This window comes from Crotalus tigris, unplaced genomic scaffold (genome assembly GCF_016545835.1).
Source record: "Crotalus tigris isolate CLP2741 ecotype Arizona unplaced genomic scaffold, ASM1654583v1 scf7180000019021.11574027:1482141, whole genome shotgun sequence".
Lineage (NCBI taxonomy): Eukaryota > Metazoa > Chordata > Lepidosauria > Squamata > Viperidae > Crotalus > Crotalus tigris.
In genome coordinates this window covers 61809-75505 of record NW_024097333.1, presented here as the reverse complement: position 1 = coordinate 75505, position 13697 = coordinate 61809, and the positions used below count along the sequence as shown (strand labels likewise).

Sequence of the window (13697 nt, the reverse complement as noted above, 5' to 3'; positions counted from 1 at the left end):
GGCAAATTCTCGCCACAAAGGTTTCACTTAGCAACAGACATTTTGGGGTCCTAACTTGAGGGCTACCTCTTGATTTTCACTTTTTTTCCTTCTTCGCAGTTTGGGGGGGGGGGTTTCTTTCAAATTTGCCTGCAGGTTTCGAGAAAGTAACCTTTCTTTTCAAAACCAGACGCATCTACAAAGGGGAGAAGCCCTTGACTTTATTGGGGTGTGGGGGGGCGCCGTCCTGACCTCGCTTGCAAGCGGGGAAAAGGGGCTGGGCCCGAAGACTGCAACTCCCAGGGAGCTCAGCGGCAAAGGCAGGAAGCACGTGATGCTCCGGGGGCGGGGCGTGCGCCGCGCGTCCGAAGCAGCCTAGCGCTGACGTCCTCTTCCGTTCTGCTGGCAGCCGCCGGAGCGAAGGTGGGAGGGGGCTGCTGCGCGGTCCAGGGGCTCATTAATGGGGAGGGGGCTGCCGGGAGGGGAGGGGGCGTTACGGGGAGGGGGGAGATTCTAATCAGGCCCTGTTTAGGGAGGGGGGGCAACTTTCTGGGGGTCTCTGCTGAAGAAGACACCCCCCTCCCCAAAGAAAGTCTTGGAAATGGGAAGGGGGTCCAAGCGGGGGAAATGGTGTGTGTCTGTGTGTGTGTGGGGGGGGGGGGCGCTGCATAAATTGCCCTTCCCGCGGTTCCACCTTTTCTCCTTGGTTGCCAGCCTCAGCACAGGTTGGGTAGGACTACAGTTCCCATCACCCCCAGCCAGACGCTCCCCTCCTTTGATTCTCCCGTCCCCGGCCTTGCACACTAGGCAGGCACCCTCTGGTTGGGTAGGGCTACAGTTCCCATCATCCCCAGCCAGAAGCTACCCTAAGAGCTACCCTCTTTCTTTGCCCCCCCCCCTTACACACCAGGCACCCTCTGGTTGGGTAGGGCTACAGTTCCCATCATCCCCAGCCAGAAGTTACCCCAAGAGCTACCCTCCTTCTCTCCCCCCCCCGCCTTAAGCACCAGGCGCTCTCTGGTTGGTTAGGGCTACAGTTCCCATCATCCCCAACCAGAAGCTACCCCAAGAGCTACCATTCTTCCCCCCCCCCCGCTTGCCTTGCATACCAGGCGCCTTCTGCTTGGGTAAGGCTACAGTTCCTATTATCCCCAGCCAGACACTCCCCTCCTTTGATTTCCCTCCCTCCCGCCTTTCACACCAGGCACCCTCTGGTTGGGTAGGGCTACAGTTCCCATCATCCCCAACCAGAAGCTACCCCAAGAGCTACCCTTCTTCCCCCCCCCCCTTGCCTTGCACACCAGGCACCTTCTGCTTGGGTAGGGCTACAGTTCCTATCATCCCCAGCCAGATGCTACTATCCTTCTTTGCCTCCCCCGCCTGCCTTGCATACCAGGCACCCTCTGGTTGGATAGGACTACAGTTCCCATCATCCCCAACCAGAAGCTAAGTGCTAATCTCCCTTCCAAAAGTCTCCAGCACATAATTGCAAGTTAAGGCAGAAGCTGACAGTGTGATTTATTTTTATTTTTTTAAAAAATTGGCAATGCCTTTTTCTTCTGCCTTAGTCCACTTTCACGTTAAGCTTTCAAGTTAAAACACTGATTGATTATCGCTGGATTCTTTGCCATGTTTTTTAAAAATAATTTGCCTCCACCAGGGACTCCGAAACATTTTGCTAGATTTTAATCTTTCATTAGCAAGGCAGTAATGTTTCTTCAATAAATTGCAGTATTTGATTAAAATATTAAGGGTGAATTAATTGAATATACTCAGTAACGTGAGGACCGTGCAAACCTGATAATACAATATGGCCATTGATTTTTTTTTTTAAAAAAAGAAGTACAGTACTTTAAAAAAGACCAGGGGATATTTCTTTTATAAACATGTGTCTCTCTTTTGAAAGTATTTTATTCAGAAGCTTTGCACATGCAGAATTTCAGCTCATCTCATGCAGTTTATTTAAAGTTTCTTAGGACAGGGGTAGGCAACCTTGGCTCTTTTATGACTCGTGGGCTTCAACTCCCAGAATTCCTGAGCCAGGAGTTAGCTCAGGAATTCTGGGAGTTGAAGTCCACGAGTCATAAAAGAGCCAAGGTTGCCTACCCCTGTCTTAGGGGAAAGGTTTAGCATCCATTCAGAAGGTGATACATTTTGATTAGCTTTTCCTTTTAATTTCCTTCCATTATTTCTGGTTTCTTCTTTCTTCATCCTAAAGATAACCTTCATGTCTTTATATGGGATAAAGGCAGATGATCCTCCAAATGAAATTTCTGGGCAATATAGGTAGTCCTCAACTTACAATAGTTCATTTCGTGACTGCTCAGAGTTACAACAGCACCAAAAAACATGACTTAGGACCGTTTTTCACAGTTGCAGACTTCGTAGCATCCTCACGATCGTGTGATCAAAATTCAGATGTTTGGCAGCTGGTTCATCTTTGTGACCGTTGCTGGGTCTCAAGATCGCGCGTTCTCCTTTTGTGACCTTCTGTCAAGCAAAGTCAACTAACTGCTTTCACAACACTGTTAACTAACTTATCAACTGCAGTGATTCACTTCACAGCTGTGGCAAGAAAGGTTGTCAAAAAACTTAACAAATGTCTCACTTAACAACAAAAATGTTGGGCTCAATTGTGGTCGTAGGTTGAGGACTACCTGGAGTATGTAATAAAGAGCATGGAGTGATTTTTTCTAGGATGTTTTTTTTTTCAATTTCCAAGTCCAGTTAAGGCTCTGAGATCTTATGAATGTCTCTCATTCAAGCACTATCTAGACTTTCCGACATCAGCCAAGGATGGTTTAAACCAGTGGTTCTCAATCTGTTTAATGCCGCGACCCCCAACCAGTCGTAAGTCGAGGACTACTCAACCGGTTGTAAGTTGAGGACTACTCAACTGGTGCAGCACCGTTTGCAGAATGGGACTTTTGGCGGGCTCAGCAGGGCAGAGACAGCCTGGACAATTCCTATTGGCTTTGGAAAGCCAATAGAATTAGACTCTATTCAAGAGAGTCTGTTCTATTGGCTTTCAAAAGCCAATAGAATAAAAAGGAGGAGCACAGCTAAGGAAAAGGGGGGAAAAATGGCGGACTCCGTTGTTTGGCGACCCCCGTGAAATGGTCGTTCGACCCCAAATGGGGTCCCGACCCACAGGTGGAGAACCACTGGTTTAAACCAAGAATGGTTTAAGAATTGACGCCTGTATAGAAGTAAAATCTCTTTTATTTCCCTCCTTCCATTCAATCCAATTTTCAAAGCCTACCTGGACAAGTCCCCAAAGTTTGCTTGCCAGGTTTTTTTCAGAGGTAGTTTGCCATTGCCTCTTTCCTAGGGCTGAGAGAAAGTGACTGGCCCAAGGTCACCCTGCTGGCTTAATGCCAAAGACAGGACTAGAACTCAGCGTTTCTAGCTTGATGCACCAAACTGGCTTTCCAAAGGTCTCTTTTAAATTGAGCTTAATCCTATGGATGTATCCTGTAGTTTTCTGGGCAGTCATGGAGAAGTGGATTGCAGTTGTGTTCTTCCAGGATGTGTTTTGGATTTGCCAATGTATCCTCCACCCTGGGATTTCCGAGTGGTCTCCCATCTAAGTCCTGGCCAATTCTTGAAGCTGCAGCCACCTGCTGTGGCTAAAATGGACCAACGCTTTCTCCATAAGATGACGGACGTCTCAGTGCTGAAACGTGGACAGTGTTTTTCTGCTTTCTCCAAAAATAAACCCCCTCGTTGTTGTTCTTCCTTCCAGATGAAGCTGCTGCTGCTGCTTGCCTTTCTGGGGGTCTTCTCTTCCATCCACTGTGAGGAAGGGGCCAGGCTTCTGGCCTCCAAGACTTTGCTGAACAGATATGCAGTGGAGGGCCGAGATCTCACTCTGCAGTATAACATCTACAATGTTGGTTCCAGGTAATAATAATAATAATAATAATAATAATAATAATAATAATAATAATAATAATAATAATAATAATTTGACAAATTTGCTATTAGTCTTGCCGGCCTCCTTCCATCCTCGACGATCCCCTTCTTCTTCTTCTTCTTCTTCTTCTTCTTCTTCTTCTCCTCTTCTTCTTCTTCTTCTTCTTCTTCTTCTTCTTCTCCTTCTTCTCCTCCTCCTTTCCTTCTTCCTTCTTCTCTTCTTCTTCTTCTTCTTCTTCTTCTTCTTCTTCTTCTTCTTCTTCTTCTTCTCCTCCTCCTCCTCCTCTTCCCTTCTTCTTCTTCTTCCTTCTTCTTCTTCTTCTTCTTCTTCTTCTTCTTCTTCTTCTTCTTCTTCTTCTCCTCCTCCTCCTTCTCCTTCTTCTTCTTCTTCTTCTTCTTCTTCTTCTTCTTCTTCTTCTTCTTCTTCTTCTTCTTCTTCTTCTTCTTCTCTTCTCCTTCTCCTTCTCCTTCTCCTCCTTCTCCTTCTTTCCTCTTCCTCTTCCTCTTCTTCTTCTCCTTCTCCTCCTCCTCCTCCTCCCCCCTCCTCCTTTTCCCCTCCTTCTCCTCCTTCTTCTCCTTCTCCTTCTCCTTCTTTCCTCTTCCTCTTCTTCTTCTCCTCCTCCTCCTCCTCCTCCTCCCCTCCTTCTCCTTCTTCTCCTCCTTCTCCTTCTTTCCTCTTCCTCTTCTTCTTCTTCTCCTCCTCCTCCTCCTCCCCCTCCTCCTCCTCCCCCCCTCCTCCTCCTCCTCCTCCCCCCCCTCCTCCTCCTCCCCCCCTCCTCCTCCTCCTCCCCTCCTTCTCCTTCTCCTTCTTCTCCTTCTCCTTCTTCTTCTTCTTCTTCTGCCATTTCCGTTATCGGACGTTGGCGATCATGTTTTTATCAGCAGCTGAGTTTTGTCCAAACCAGTCCCTTAGATTTTGAAGCCACGATGTTCTTCTTCTTCTGCCTGGACCTCGTTTGCCTTCAGTCTTTCTCTGGAGGATTAAATGGAGTATGCTGTATTTTTCTGGGGTGTCGCATCGCATGTCCGAAATATTCTAATTTTTGTTTTTTTTTAATTGTTTTGATGATTTCCCTTGGCTTTCCCAGGCAGCTGATCCCCTCCTCATTTCTGATCTATGGATATTCTCAGTCAACCAGATCATGTGCTAAAGGTGCTTTTTCAGGGAGGCAAGTGGACTTTTTTGTTTTTCTTTTGAAGACATTTCACTTCTCATCCAAGAAGCTTCTTCAGCTCTAGAATATCAATCCTTCCATTCCCCATTCTCCAGTCAGGGCTGAAGAAGCTTCTTGGATGAAAAACGAAACGTCTTCAAGGAAAAATAAACTCCAGTTAATAATAATAATAATAATAAAGTTGGAAGGGACTCCCAGAATTCCTCAGCCAGCCTGGCTCAGCTTGGAAACCTCTCCCTTTCCCCTCAGCATGGCTGGCTCAGGAATTCTGGGAGTTGAAGTCCACAAGTCCTAAAGGGCCCATGGTTCCCCACCTCTGATATTCTAGGGCAGGGGTAGGCAACCTTGGTTCTTTTAGGACTCATGGACTTCCAGAATTCTTGAGCCAGCATGGGGGAACTGTGGCCCCCTCATGACTTGTGGACTTCAACTCCCAGAATTCCTGAGCCAGCCTGGCTCAGCTTGGAAAGCTCTCCCTGTCCCTTCAGCGTGGCTGGCTCAGGAATTCTGGGAATTGAAGTCCACGAATCATAAAAGAGCCAAGGTGGCCTACTCCTGTCCTAAGTCCTCCTGTTCTAAGCGGTGAGCCTCCTAGACCAGGGGTTGGCAACCTTGGCTCTTTTATGACTCGTGGACTTCAACTCCCAGAATTCCTGAGCCAGCGTGGCTCAGCTTGGAAACTTCTCCCTTTCCCCTCAGCACGGCTGGCTCAGGAATTCTGGGAGTTGAAGTCCACGAGTCATAAAAGAGCCAAGGTTGCCTACCCCTGGTATAGGGTTTCCTGCCTGAGCAGGGGGTTGGACTAGATGACCTCCAAGGTTCCTTACATCATCATTATTATTATTACTATTATTATTATTATTAATCTTTTATTCATTAAACATAAACCTCAGTCAACTGAACATTCAAATTGGCTGGCGCTGATGGTTGACACGGGTTGCGACCAGCATCCTAGGTGTCAACCAGGCACCTCCTTAAAATATAAGATGTTCCAAGTACCGCTGGCTCAGGAATTCTGGGAGTTGAAGTCCACATAAACACGACCCACAGCAATAACCCAGAGCACCTATTCCAGTAGAGAGAAGTTCCCTGAAGATGGACTTCAGGAACGGTCCAAAAGCTTGGAAGATTAAATCTCTGGCCCTGGGGAACTAACCCAGATTCGACTTTTATAATTAGTCTGCTCAGAACCAGCATTATTTTGGATTTTGGGCAAAAACGCCCCATAGCCAGTACTGGGTTCACTTAACCATCACAGTGTTCAGTTTACGACCGCTGCATTTGCCACAGAAACATTCGTCAAATCAGGTCGGTCACACAGTGACCTGCTTTATGGCCGTCATGACTTACGGCCGCAATTGGAAGACCTCCATTGCTTTGCACACTTAATTCATCAAGTCCCAGTTTTGGGATGAAAACTCCGTTCAGTCTTGAAGAAATAAAGAGGGGCAGCTCAGGTTGCAGCGTCCGCCCCAACTTCACCTTCTCATCTGTCAGCTCATGAAATACAAGTAGTCCTCGACTTACAACACAGTTCATTTAGCGACCGAAGTTACGACGCCACTGAAAAAAGTGACTTAGGACCGTTTTTCACACTTACGACCGTTGCAGCATCCTCAGGGTCACGTGATCAGAATTCAGCCGTTTGACAACTGACTCGTATTTATGACCGTGGCAGCGTCCCAGGGTCACGTGATCCCCTTTTGCGACCATCCAACAAGCAAAATCCGTGGGGGAAGCCAGATTCGCTTAACCACCGTGTGACTCGCTTAGCGACGGATGTGATTCACTTCACAATTTGCGGCAAGAAAGGCCGTAAAACGGGGCAAAGTTCACTTTAACAGCTGTCTCACTTAGCAGCAGAAATGTTGAGTGCAATTGTGGTCATAAGTCAAGGACTGGATGTAAGGCTTTGTTCCTGTTGTTCCCTCTTTCCCTGCTTGGGTGTGTAGCGCTGCCTTAGAAGTTGAATTGTCGGATGATTCCTTCCCTCCAGCAGATTTTGGCATCGTCTCCGGGATGCTCAACGTGAAGTGGGACAGAATTGCACCGTATCCTTTTTTCAAAGGGCCTTGATCTGATCGATGGGTTTGCATTTATCTGAGTCTCTTTGGATGACATCTGACTCTGGGTGGTTCGTAAAAGCAGCCAAATATACGAGAGGCACCACATAGCTCAGGGAGGGTGTGCAACAGCCAAGAGGTGCTGTGCAGGTTGGGTTGGGTGTTGTTCTATCCCAGCCTATAGCCGTCCTTGTTAAAGGCACAAGGACCAAACCCCTGTTGATAAAATAGGCTGGAGACTTTAAAACAAAACAAACCCCTTTTAATAGGGGTGACAAACCTGCCAAATAGTCCAAAACACAAACAGCAAAACTCAATCCAAAGGAAGGAAATAATTCACAGGAAACATGATGCAAACAGAAGAGTAGTCACAAGCAAGACGAACAAACCAGGATCCCAAGAAGTACTTTGCAAACGGTTGCCTTCAGCAGCCAGCACCGTCCACACCTCCTCTTTTTATACAGCAGTCCCAAGGCATTACCTCTCAGTGCCTTCTCCTTTTACCCTGGAGTTGCCGTATTGACTGCTGCTGATTTACTCTCGCTAATTGACGACGTGTGCGAGCGTCAATTAGCATGTCCATTCAGCCAGCCTCAGTTCTGAGGTCCTCTGTGCTGCCCCCCCCCCAAGGTTGCAGAACCAGGTTTTGACCTATTTGCGGAAGGCCAAGAAATTGGGGGCTTTCCTCACCTCTGTTCCACAAAGCAGGGGTGGCGACAGAGAACGCCCTCTTCTTAGACCCTGCCGGTCAATTTTTTTTTTTTTTGACAGGGTCTGTAGCATGTTTTCCCAGCCTGGTTGAAGTTATTGCAAGAATACTGGGAGGGGGGCGCGGAAGGATGTGTATGTGCAAGAGGTGCCGTGTAAGTCACAGAGCGTGTGTGGATGGAAGGCACTTACCTGCCAGATTCCCCACTGGCTTTCTGTGGGGAAAAAGCAGCAAGGTGATTAAGGCGGTGGGCTTGTCATCCGGAAAGCTGACAATCCGAGTTTGAGACTACAACATTGTGCGATGGGGTTGAGTGGCCATTTTCGCCTAGGCCAGGGGTAAGCAACCTTGGCTCTTTTACGACTCGTGGACTTCAACTCCCAGAATTCCTGAGCCAGCATGGCTCAGCTTGGAAACCTCTCCCTTTCCTCTCAGCATGGCTGGCTCAGGAATTCTGGGAGTTGAAGTCCACGAGTCATGAAGGGGCCATAGTTCCCCCATGCTGGCTCAGGAATTCTGGGAGTTGAAGTCCACAAGTCATAAAAGAGCCAAGGTTGCCTACCCCTGGCCTAGCTCCTGCTCATCGGGCAATTCGGAAGCAGGCAAACGTGAGTAGATAAATAGGTACCACTTCAGTGGGGAGGAAATAATGCTCTGCCATGTCATGCTGGCCACAAAAGACCGCAGAAATGTCTTCGGACAGCGCAGGCTCACGGCCTTGAAACGAAGATGAGCGCCAGCCTCTCAAGTCAGCAACGATTAGCAGAGTAAAATCCGCAGGGATGCCCCTCCTTTCCTTTCTGGGAAAGCTGGTAGGGATAGTTGCAAATAGCAAACTTGTCGCTAGCAGAGTGTGTGCTGTGCTGTGCGTGATATTTATAGTGCCTGTTGTATGAAGCTTTTTAGAGGTTGGTTGGGGTATGTTGATGGCTGGCTTTTAAGTGGTTGGCTGTTGTTTCCTTGTGCTTCCAAGCCCTCCCCTCCTAAGTCCTTGATAAGCTGGGAGTAAATCAGCAACCCCGGTTGACTGACTAAGGGCCCATTTTTCCCAGCCTTCAATCAATTCCCTGGCTGTTTTTGTCCCTGCTCAGCCAACAATCTTAGTAGCTGCAAAATTGAATGTGTGTCCTTGCTCATTGCAATGAGAGGCTGCCAATCAGTTCAAGTCTCCTCGTCTGACCTCTCATTCATAGAGTGCTTCAGAATTTGGATTGCTCCCTTATCAGGTGGTCATCTACCTGTATCTCAACGTGTTTTTTTTTTCCTGCTGCTTTCCCATCTGTGTTTGGCTTCCTTAGTGTCGACGTACTCAGGGCCAGCAACGTGTCCCACACTGTGGTCCTCAGGCCGCTGAAGGCTGGCTACTTCAACTTCACATCAGCTACAATCACGTACCTGGTGCAGGAGGGGGGACAGGTGGTGGTAAGTCACAGGTGCCTTGGCCTGGGGCCAGGGTCTGCCGGCGCGCACTTATTAAATTAGTAACTTTTAAGGCAATATTTATTCGAATATTCCTGAAATTGGGGCATCGCCGTGGCTCAGCGGTTAAGACGCTGGGTTTCTCAGCTGGAAAGCTGGCAGCCCTGCTTCAAGACCCGAGCGCCACGCGATGGAGTGAGCTCCCGTCCTTACCCCAGCTCTTGCCAACCTAGAGTTTGAAAGTATGTAAACGCGAGTAAATAAATAGGTACCACTTTGGTGGGAAGGTAACAGCAGTTGGTGATGTCATGTTGGCCACATGATTGCGGAAATGTCTTCAGACAGTGCTGGCTCAATGGTCTTGCAACAGATGAACACCGTCCTCTATAGTCGGCAACAACTAGCAGAGTAAAATCCACAAGGATTCCTTTACCTAACCCAGGGATAGGCAACCTTGGCTCTTTTATGACTCGTGGACTTCAACTCCCAGAATTCCTGAGCCAGCATGGGGGAACTATGGCTCCTTCATGACTTGTGGACTTCAACTCCCAGAATTCCTGAGCCAGCATGGGAGAACTATGGCCCCTTCATGACTCGTGGACTTCAACTCCCACAATTCCTGAGCCAGCCTGGCTCAGCTTGGAAACCTCTCCCTTTCCCCTCAGCATGGCTGGCTCAGGAATTCTGGGAGTTGAAGTCCACGAGTCATAAAAGAGCCAAGGTGGCCTACCTCTGACCTAGCCTTTATTTCTGAAATTTGATGTTACAATATTATGAGAGCGCAGTATTTGAAGTTACCAACGGCCATTTCTTACCCTAATTCTGTCATTAGTGCATGGAACTTGGAAAGGGTTATATGCATGCTCGGTCTTCACCCACAGTGCTCTTGGACAGGGGTCTCCAACCTTGGCGACTTTAAGACTTGTGGACTTCAACTTGTGGACTTCAAGAATTCCTCAGCTAGTTTGGCTGGCGAGGGAATTCTGGGAGCTGAAGTCCACGAATCTTAAAGTCGCCAAGGTTGGAGACCTCTGCTCTAGGAAGCTCATTGGGCTGTTAAGTAAATAACTGGGTTGATGATTGTTAATCTTATTTTGGATTCCTCCAACATTTGCATGCTGAATTCACAGAATTTGGGTGTGGGTGTGTTATTGAATGGATTATGCCTGTTTCTAGACCAGCATATTCGATTTTTTTGTATATGAAGAGTACACTCCAAATGGTGCTAAACTACATTTCCCAGCAGCCCCATGTGACTAAGAGTAAGCGATGCTGGACGTTGTAATCCTTCAGCACAGATTCTCTGTCTCTCTTAAACAGGATCTTTCCCAATTCCAAGAATAAGCTTTCTTTTAGCTGTTTTTTGTCCTGCAAAGAAAACAGGGTTAATTGGTCTTTCATTTTTTTTTTCAAATTATGCCCCACTGTTATCCTAAATCGAGCTGGCAGTTGGAAGGTTGGAGGCCCCTAACTAGAAGATTAAGAAGATAAAAGACACCTAAAATCTACATATCCCACCTAAACTTTAAGACAGGACATAATAGGATTAACCCACAGATGCCAAAGGGACACAGGTCAAAATACATGACACAGGAAATACAAAGCCTCCAACAGGAACAGGAAACAACCTCAAGAGCCCCAGAGGGTATAAAAACCCACTCCCTACATGTGCTCTCGCTCTTTTCTTCCAGAGCCGTCTTTCTGTCTGGCTCTCCTCTTCAATAAACTGCAACCATCCTTCTAAAGCAGTCATCATGTTGTTTATTCCCAGCTCGGACTGAACCATAGTGTTAACCCATAGTGTGTTGATGAAGTAATACAAGGGAAGCAGATCAGTGAGATTGGGGCATAGGGATCTCGGGCTCTTTGATGATCTGAGGACAGAGTTTTGGGGTCCTGGCCTCCGGTGTGCCCCACAAATCAAGACACCCCCTCCTTAATTTTTTTTTTTTTTTTTTTTGGCTAGGTCGGCTTCACCAGTGCCCCAGGGCAAGGAGGGATCCTGGCCCAGCGAGAATTCGACAGGAGGTTTTCCCCACATTTTGTAAGTAATCTGATTTGCACTCCTAATTTCCGTAGTTGGGAATAACGTTGAGTCCAGGTAGTCCCCAACGTATGACTGATGGTTTAACGACCGTTTGAAGTTACAACAGCCCTTCCTAGGGCTACTTATGATCCAGAGTCAAGGTTCCGAAGGCCACACATACACACGCACACAAGCACATTTCGACCGCTTGGCAACTGCCCCGCGTTTACGGCTGTTTGCAGGGTCCTGCACTCATGTGACTGTAGTTTACATTTTTTGCTGCCCATCCCAGCTGACCACTTCCTCCAGGGCCAGAGGGATGTGGGACAGCATCCTCCTCAGCCCTGGACTCTCTAGACATTCCAGGAGAGATGTGCCATCCCTGTCGGATGGCCCCAGTTCTAATCTCTCCTCCTCCTCCTCCTCCTCCTCCTCCTCCTCCTCCTCCTCCTCCTCCTCCTCCAAGCCCCCTCCCTTCTAGCATTACCTAGTTGGGTCATGAAACGTCTGCAAGAAAACAACTAAGCTCAGAGAGCACCAAGGACCCCTATTCATTGTTCTCCTCCTCTTCCTCCTCCTCCGGACCCGGTTGTGGGTGAATGGTCCTCCCCGGAGCGGTCTCTGCTGATGCCAGGCATGGGGGGGGGGGTGGGCTGGCCTCAGTTTCCCTCCCGCTCACTCCTTTGCTTCCATCTCTTTGTCAAGCTGGACTGGGCAGCCTTTGGCGTCATGACGCTGCCCTCCATCGGCATCCCGTTGCTGCTGTGGTACTCGAGTAAGCGGAAGTACGACACCCCCAAGACCAAGAAGAATTGAGGGGCCCTTCGGACCGGACACTGTCCTCATCCAGGGGAGGTTGGCAGAAGCCGGAGAAGGAAGGGGCAGCTCAGCTCATGCAGGATCCTTCTTGGCCAACTGAGAACTTTTCCCGGTTTTAAAGGGGTGGGGGGGTGGGGAAAGGCTGTTTTTCCTCCGAGCCAGCTCCCCACCCCGTGTCTTCTCCATTTGAGACCCGCTTTCCTCGATCAAAAAGGATTGGGCAAAGAAGAAGCTCTCATCCCTGGGAGAGGAAACGTCGGACCAATAAAGAGGTCAAAAGCCAGAATTGCTTGCTATCTCTTCCGGAGGGATCCTCCCAATCTGCCATGGCAGATTTTTCTCTTTTTTTTTAAATCCCCTTCCTCCTCTTTCTCATTCCGTCTGCCTAGGATGAACAGTACCTTAAAGAGAAATACATTCTAGGCAAGTGAATATATTGGATATATATTGGAAGTAAGTTTAAAAGAATAGAATAGAATAGAATAGAAAATGTGGAATGGAATAGAATTAGAATAGAATTAGAATAGAATAGAATAGAATAGAAAATATGGAATAGAATAGAATAGAATAGAATAGAAAATGTGGAATGGAATAGAATTAGAATAGAATAGAAAATATGGAATAGAATAGAATAGAATAGAAAATATGGAATAGAATAGAATAGAATAGAATAGAAAATATGGAATGGAATAGAATAGAATAGAATAGAATAGAATAGTAGAATAGAATAGAATAGAAAATGTGGAATGGAATAGAATTAGAATAGAATAGAATAGAATAGAAAATATGGAATAGAATAGAATAGAATAGAATAGAGTAGAGTAGAATAGAATAGAATAGAATGAGTTGAAAGGGACCTTGGAGGTCATCTAGTCGAACCCTCTGTTCAGGCAGGAAACCCTATACCATTTCGGACAAATGGCTGTCCAGTCTCTTCTTAAAAACTTCCAGTATTGGAGCATTCACCGCTTCTGGAGGCAGGTTGTTCCACTGATTAATTGTTCTCACTGTCAGGAAGTTTCTCTTTAGTTCCAGGTTGCTTCTCTCCTTGATTAGTTTCCATCCGTTGCTTCTTGTCCTGCCTTCAGGCGCTTTGGAGAATAGCTTGACTCCCTCTTCTTTGGGGCAGCCCCTGAGATATTGAAAGACTGCTATCATGTCCCCCCCTTGTCCTTCTCTTCATTAAACTATATACTGAAGATGTAATTAAAAATAAATAAAACGCCAAGCTGGGAATCCAAAAGGGCAGAGGTTTGAGTGTCCCACCCTTGTTCATGGTGCCAGCCTGGCTGAGATCAGCTCTGGGAAGATGCAGTCAGGGTGTTTTGATCTGAATAGAATAGAATAGTGAATGGAATGGAATGGAATGGAATGGAATGGAATAGAATAGAATAGAATAGAATAGAATAGAATAGAATAGAATAGAATAGAATAGAATAGAATATGGAATGGAATAGAATATGGAATGGAATAGAATAGAATAGAATAGAAATATAGAATAGAATAGAAATATAGAATAGAAATATAGAATAGAATAGAATAATATGGAATAAAATAGAATTATGGGATAGAATAGAACAAATAGAATAGAA

General features: G+C 46.9%; 1 protein-coding gene across 1 annotated transcript; it reads left to right on the top strand.

Moving 5' to 3' along the window:
* The first annotated feature begins 317 nt into the window (after positions 1-317).
* On the top strand, positions 318-12391 carry SSR2 (signal sequence receptor subunit 2). Its single transcript, XM_039358512.1, has 6 exons — positions 318-402; positions 3725-3882; positions 7022-7120; positions 9155-9263; positions 11227-11304; positions 11992-12391. The coding sequence occupies exons 2-6, from the start codon at positions 3725-3727 to the stop codon at positions 12100-12102; spliced, it is 555 nt and encodes a 184-aa protein (XP_039214446.1). The 5' UTR covers positions 318-402; the 3' UTR covers positions 12103-12391.
* Positions 12392-13697: the final 1306 nt, after the last annotated feature.

Coding starts and splice junctions, on each gene's coding strand:
- SSR2 (XM_039358512.1), top strand. CDS start 3,725: ATGAAGCTGCTGCTGCTGCTTGCCTTTCTGGGGGTCTTCTCTTCCATC. Junction 3,883..7,021: donor ATCTACAATGTTGGTTCCAG/GTAATAATAATA, acceptor TTGGGTGTGTAG/CGCTGCCTTAGAAGTTGAAT. Junction 9,264..11,226: donor AGGAGGGGGGACAGGTGGTG/GTAAGTCACAGG, acceptor TTTTTTGGCTAG/GTCGGCTTCACCAGTGCCCC.